We start from the raw sequence: 6,777 nt of genomic DNA, 5'->3' as shown, positions 1-6,777 counted from the left end.
GGGGGGGTACTGGGGATTGAAACCAGGGATACTCGACCACTGAGCCACATCCCTAGCCCTATTTTGTATTTTATGTAGAGACAGGGTCTCACTGAGTTGCTTAGTGCTTCACTTTTGCTAAAGCTGGCTTTGAACTTATGATACTCCCGCCTCAGCCTCCCAAGCCGCTGTGTTAGGCTTTTAGTCCACTGACACTGAATCTCATTTTTGGTATGTTTAGGTTGATATTGCTTTTCTGTTTGTTTCCTAGGTGCATCTGTGTTATATGAATATTTTTAAGAATTTTATGTTTCTTGAGGCTGGGGTTATAGTTCAGTTGGTAGAAGCTTGTCTTGCAAGCACAAGGCCCTGGGTTTAATCCCCATCACCCCCCCCCCAAAAAAAAAGATAAATAAATAAAATGAAAGAAGAAGAAGAAGAATTTTATGTTTCTTAGCTGGGCATAGTAGTGTACACCTGTAATCCCGGCTGCTTGGGAGGCTGAGGCAGGAAGATCTTGAGTTCAAAGCCAGCCTCAGCAAAAGCAAGGCCCTAAGCAACTCAGTGAGACCCTGTCTCTAAATAAAATACAAAATAGGGCTGGAGGTGTGGCTCAGTGGTTGAGTGCCCGACCCTCCATGCCCCATCCCTCAAAAAAGAATTTTATGTTTCTTTAAACTTTCTACCTCGGGGCCCTGACCATGGCTGGCCTGGAACTCCTGTCTCAGCCTCCCGAGGAGTGGGGTCACCAGCGTGCACCACCACGCTGGTCCTTCTGTGGGTTTTTACGTAGCTGGGGGACTATAGTGACAGCGTGACTCTTCTCCCCTTGCTGAGGCAGCAGTGTCGTGGCACCACAGGAAGGCGGTGGGATGCTCCTTCATGTCCACAGGGCTGGGAGCCTGGCTGTAGAGTGTCCAGGTGGCTTTGCTTTGGTCTTATGAAGTTCCTCAGTGCACCCTTGCTGTTCCTTCCTCTCATAGAGTGACCTAACATGGCAGACCAGAGGCAGCGCTCACTCTCTACCTCCGGAGAGTCACTCTACCATGTTCTTGGGCTGGACAAGAATGCGACCTCAGATGACATTAAAAAGTCCTATCGGTAAGAGGCTGCACGCAGGCCCTGCACCTCCCCTGGACAGGCCCCTTCACGTACTGTCACCGTGCTCTTCTAGGAGCTGGCACAGCCTTTCCCCTGGAGGACTCAGTAGTGGCTGGTGGTGCTGCTGCTGCCTCTCTGCAGGTGTAACGTGCTCCTCGCAGCTCAGTGCGTCATACTGGTGTTCCCTCAGCTGAAAAAGCAGCACTTTGTGGATGCTACAGCTGCACGCAGTTCTGGAGCGGGTGGGGTGCAGCGAGGGTGGCACCCCTGTTTTCTGCCTTGGCCTTCTGGCTGTTCCAGGCACTTGGCTTGGCTGCCGTGGCAGGCGGCAACCTAGACCAGAGAGGCCTCATCACTGACCCCTGCCTCGGTGGCTGCATCTATGCTCCCAGCACTCTGCTGTTGGTTAGACACCACTCCCTTCCTGTCAGATTGGCATGTGCAGTGGCCCAGCAAGGACACCAGGGGGCAGGAGGGTACCATTGGTGATTCTGAAAGTGGGGAGAGGAGTGGGGCTGGTCCTGCTGCCCTAGCTACCTCTAGACCCCTCCCTGTGGGGAGCCAGGTGGGGGGGCTTCCCCCTGGCATGCCAGACCTCTGGGAAGTTGGGAAGGCAGGTGGTGATGGGTGGGCCTTCCTTCCCCTGGGCCCTCCAGTGGCTCAATGCACAGTGCCAGTCCAGGAGAGAGCCAGCAAACGGTTCTGTTGCAGGAAGCTTGCCCTGAAGTACCACCCTGATAAGAACCCTGACAACCCGGAGGCTGCAGATAAGTTCAAGGAGATCAACAACGCACATGCCATCCTGACGGATGCCACGAAAAGGAACATCTATGACAAGTACGGCTCACTGGGGCTCTACGTGGCGGAGCAGTTCGGGGAGGAGAACGTCAACACCTACTTCGTGCTCTCCAGCTGGTGGGCCAAGGTGAGGGGCAGGGCTGGGCCAGCACTGGCTGCATGCATGGTCCCTAAGTTCCTGAGAGGACCAGGTAGGAAGTGAGCCTTCCCTTCACAGTCGTCAGGGAGGGCATCTTGAAATCTAGTTTGAAGGACCCCTGACTTAGATCGCTGGTTGTGTTTTTATTAACTTTCTTGCTTTCCTGACTTGCCACATCACACAAGGCCAAGGGATATGGCCCTTGGCTGTGGGAAGCCCTCCCTGGCTTTCCCAGCCCTCCCGTAATCACCCCCTCTAGGCAGCTGTCTGCTCTTCCCTCCTGCCTTCCCCTTCCCAGCAGGTTCTTCCTTCATCCCCATCTGAGAGACCCTTCCTTAGCTGGAGGCCCACCTCTGCAGCCCGTGCTTGGGAGCCCTTGCAGAGGCCTGGGGCCTACAGAGGCCATGGGTGCCTGCCTTTCCTCCCCAGGCCCTCTTCGTTTTCTGCGGCCTCCTCACCTGCTGCTACTGCTGCTGCTGTCTGTGCTGCTGCTTCAACTGCTGCTGTGGCAAGTGCAAGCCCAAGGCCCCCGAGGGGGAGGAGACGGCCTTCTACGTGTCCCCAGAGGACCTGGAGGCACAGCTGCAGTCTGATGAGAGGGGTGAGTGCCTGCCCCCGGGTGCGTGTTCCTGGGGCGCCGTCACGTGGCCCTGAACGTGTCAACTGTCTTGTCAAACAGGAGGGCACTGACACTGTGCCGCGAGTGTTTGTGGTGGCAGCTGGGACTGTTGAGGTGTGAACGTGGACACTGAGGTAAAGCAGGGGCAGAGAGCTGTCCCCGCCCGTGCACTGCGGTAGCCGTAGATCCAAGGGGCAGGAGGTGGGCGGCAGGCAGGCGGGAGGATGAAGGGTGGTGGTCAGCCAGCAGCCTCTCCTGAGTGCCGTCCAGGTGGCCGAGTGTTGTGACGCCAGGACCCTGTGCTGGGCACACGCTGGCTACTACCCTTGTGCAGTGAGCATGTCTGCTTGCTTTTCAGAGGCCACAGACACGCCAATCGTCATACAGCCCGCCTCCGCCACAGAGACCACCCAGCTCACGGCCGACTCCCACCCTAGCTACCACACTGACGGGTTCAACTAGGTTCAGGAGGAGCTGAGATTCGAGGAGGGATCAGCACCCGGCCACCGCAACCTTAGATCCATGAACTAGTCACCAGATGGGGAGGCGCCGCGTCGGGGCCTCCCCTCCTCCACGCCCGCTGCCCGTCGACCCTCGATACCCGAAGTGCGTAGCATGCAGTATTTAAAGCAGTGTAGCTACGGTCTTCTGCTCTCCTTTTCTAGTAGCATGTATGGTCGTGTTCAGTGTCTGTGTTGTGGACCTGCTGTGGCTCGGCCGCGCTCGCTGGACAGTGGAGCTGCCTCGGGGTGTTTAGCCAGGTCGGTCCAGTGAGGGTGGACTGGGCAGGAAGGGCCTCAGTGCTCCTGTGCTCACGGGGCTGGGGTCAGATTCTTCCAGGCAAAGCCACATCTCCACCTTGGCCGTGGGGTCCCAGGGCAGGGCCTGGCTCATCTGGCCCATCAAGGACAAGCTGGGCCAGGTCCTCTGGAACCACAGGGCCATGGTTGTCCCTGGGTGTTACGTTGGCATGGCGTGCAAGGGCCTCTGCATCCTGTCGTCTCCTTGTGGCAGGTCTCTCTAGGTGTGATGTGGACAGTGTGTGCACACGCGTGCACTCTGCACGGTTGTCTGCCCCGGGCCTCTTTGCTTCAGGGCCTGAGGTTCCTGTCCATCGAGGGGTGCCCCTCCCGGTGCGTGGAGGTCCTCCGTCTTTGTTCCTGAACCTTCCCAGGCTGAGCTGGACTGATGGGGCCGTAGTCTCTCTCCCCTTCCCTGGGTTGTTCTCCACACTCCTTAAGCCCACCTGTTTGTTTTTGTTTGTTTGTTTGTTTGTTTGATTTGTTTTGTTTTTAAGCCCTTTTTGGACTTTTAAGAATCACAAGTGGTTGCAGTCAGAGGGTGTGAATCCAAGTGGGTGGATGAAGGACTCCAGTGAGCCCCCAGCCTCTGGACCCTCCTCCTAGTGCTGGCCAGAGCTCCATCCACCCACTTGCCTTCACTTGCGCCTGTCGCCCGTGCTCTAGTCGGCACTAGAACATAGGATTCCTGGAGCAAGATGGCTGGAGCCAAGATGCCCCTGGCCTCAGGAGGGCTGGGTCCCAGCGAGACTGTGGGACACCCTGCTTGCCAGCCAGCCTGGGAGGCCAGTGCTGGACGAGACTCTGTGAACCGCAGATCTGTGGGTGGCGCCTTGGTGGGTGAGCTGGGGAAATGTGAGCACCACATGTCAAGGCTTTGGGGCCACCTTGTGCCCCCTACAATTTCCTGAACGTGCCGGACCAGAGTCCAGTGGGCCGAGTTCCTGCAGAACTTTCCCGAAGCCTGCTGCCGAGCATCTTCTGAATTTCTAGTAGAGATGAAGAATGAGAAAACTCCTATGCTGACCACGTGGCCCTGACAAACCACCTTGAGTCCCTTCACCCCCATCCCCACTCCCTCCCACCGTGGGCTCCTATTTGCCAGTGACTGCCAAGGGCAGGGCTTTGGGATTTTGGTGTTGGTTGAGGGTACCCAGCAAGGTCCAGTGAGGCTGCTGTGATGCCAGGGCCCCCAGCTGATCCTATTGCAGGTGGACGTGGGCAAGGAACTGCCCAGGAACCAGTCCCTGGGGCGTGTTTGTCCGTGTTGCTCATTGAACGATCATGAAGATACTGAGCAAGAGGGCTCCATGCTAGGGTGCTGTGTTAGGGCCGTCCCCCTGTGGAGGGTGGGAACCACCAGTGGGCCCACAGACTGCTCAGCAGGCAGCCCAAGGGCTAGTCCCAGCACAACAGCAAGAGCTCAGCCCCTGAAGCTTTCTTGCGATAATTCGAGAGTGAGTTGCTTTCTCAGAACAGCCAGGACCCATGGCCATAGTCTGGTGACCTGCTGAGCATCTTCTGAATTTCTAGTAGAGATGAAGAATGAGAAAACTCCTATGCTGTGGGACAGCCCTCCTGGCATGCAGCCCTGTGGTTTTTGTCTCGTGTCCCTGTGAGCTGTGGCCACTTCTTAGGAGAAAGGATCTCCCTGGGTGGCAGCTGGGGTGGGACTAGCCACTTAGCCCAGTGTCCTGTGGGGGTCTCTGAAACTGAGTGAATCATGTAGGATTTGTAACACCACAAACAGGACACAGGCTCTGGAGTGAGGGCCGTGGCTCTGCAGCCATGGCCAGAGCATGTCCCTCACCTGCGCGAGGCAGACAGTGCCTCATCGTGCACTGCGATGGTCTGTGGCTGCCCTGGTTCTGTTTCCTTTTTAATGAGCACAGCTGGTGAGTCTTGGGGGTCAGCCTGACCCCCATGTCCCCAGCTCCTGGGCTACACTTCTGGGCTGTCGACAGTGTGTGATGTATTGCCTGGGGAGTGCTAAGGTCAGTGTGCTTGGAAACCCATCCAGAGCAGTGGTGCCCCGCAGGGTCCTGGCCACCTATGGTAGCTCTGGGGTGTGTAGATCCCTGTTCCTGCCTAGGGCTGTGGTCTTTCCTTGTCTTCCTTTGGCTTCATTCTATTTTAAGCTGCTTTAGATATTGTTGCCCCATGTCAATGAGCCTTCCTAGTTCTCTGGTGTTCAGTTAATGCAGCCAGTGTCCAGTGGGAACCCGTCAGGAAGAGAAGCCAGAGTTCCCGCGGTCTCTTTGCTACTTGCTGGACTGGGCTGCAGCTCCAGTCTGGAAAGGTCCTGAATCATGAAGCAGTCAAGACTCGTCTCAGCTGTCCTAACCCAGGTTTTAGCAGCACAGGGGAGCTGATGGCCCTGCAGGCTTCCCTCAAGGGTCCAGGTGATGTGGGCAGAGGCAAGGTGGGTCCTGCCCATCCTTGACTTCAATCTATCTGTGTGGTGCCTCGCTGGTGAGAATCATGGCAGGCGCTGGTGCCACCCCTTTCCCAGTGCTGAGCTGGTGCCCTGTAGCCCAGGACTGGCCTGTTTGTTATTTGGGTTCTGAATGCCCTGCTGTGGACAGGTGCAGCTTGTGTTGCCAGGTGCTGTGGTGCAGGCTGTGTGTCTGTGTACATGTGTGTATGTATGGACCACGCAGCAGGCCCCGCGTGCTGCTGTCCAGGGGTGAAGCAACAAGTACAAGAAAGTTGGCTCCAAAGTGGCCTCTGTTTTCTTGGTGAGTTGGGTAGGGATAGGGTCTCCACACGGTCCTCCTGGCGGATACACCCAAGGGAACAGCCTCCTATGTGCAGGATGCGTGTGCCTGAACACAAGGTCAAGACCCCACCAGCGTCAAGCGTCACAAGGGTGACTGTCCTAAGCACATGTCATGTTCACCTGGCCCACAGGTGTGGGAAGTGTAGGAGGTGGCTGGAAACTCTCCCCTCCCTGGGTGCCTGAGTCAGTCAGTGACAAGGTTGCATCTAAAGAGCAGCCTGGGCACCTGCCTGCAGGAGGGCTGGGCCAAGGGCCCCCCAGGTGGTGCCTGTGGCGGACTGGTTCTCCTGCCAGGCGGGGCGGCCTGGGAAGCTGGGTGAGGGAGGGGGAATACACACTGACACGCACACCACAGGCGCTGCTTCTGAGAATCAGATGCGAGTGTGGAGAGCAGCAGTCCACGAGCTGGTTCCACCCAGCTGCCAGGATGGCCTGCTGACCTGGCTCCACGCACATCTCCAGGGCTGGAGAGCGAGTGGTCTCCATGGTGATCTCTGTCTTGTGTGTGTCTGAATGTTGACCTAAAGTAAAGATAACTTGTAAAATAAATGTTTTCACTGCA

The 6,777-nt window shown here is 57.0% G+C and overlaps 1 protein-coding gene across 3 annotated transcripts in view; it reads left to right on the top strand.

Moving 5' to 3' along the window:
- The window catches only part of Dnajc5 (DnaJ heat shock protein family (Hsp40) member C5), a 22,582-nt gene extending 15,805 nt beyond the window's left edge, over nt 1-6,777 (top strand). For 2 of the 3 annotated variants that reach the window (XM_015478154.2, XM_015478161.2), the window contains exons 2-5: nt 963-1,080; nt 1,792-2,005; nt 2,447-2,618; nt 2,995-6,777. In XM_015478154.2, coding sequence (XP_015333640.1) covers nt 974-1,080; nt 1,792-2,005; nt 2,447-2,618; nt 2,995-3,098 — 597 coding nt within the window. In that variant the 5' untranslated portion in view covers nt 963-973 and the 3' untranslated portion in view covers nt 3,099-6,777. Of the gene's footprint in view, nt 1-962; nt 1,081-1,791; nt 2,006-2,446; nt 2,619-2,696; nt 2,771-2,994 lie in introns of all 3 variants that reach the window. The other variant, XR_007350301.1, reaches the window with a different exon arrangement.

The sequence above is a fragment of the Marmota marmota genome, unplaced genomic scaffold, assembly GCF_001458135.2.
Source record: "Marmota marmota marmota unplaced genomic scaffold, marMar, whole genome shotgun sequence".
In the NCBI taxonomy this organism is placed as follows: Eukaryota; Metazoa; Chordata; class Mammalia; order Rodentia; family Sciuridae; genus Marmota; species Marmota marmota.
Note: the sequence above shows the minus strand (reverse complement) of the source record. Positions and strands in the feature narration are given on the sequence as shown.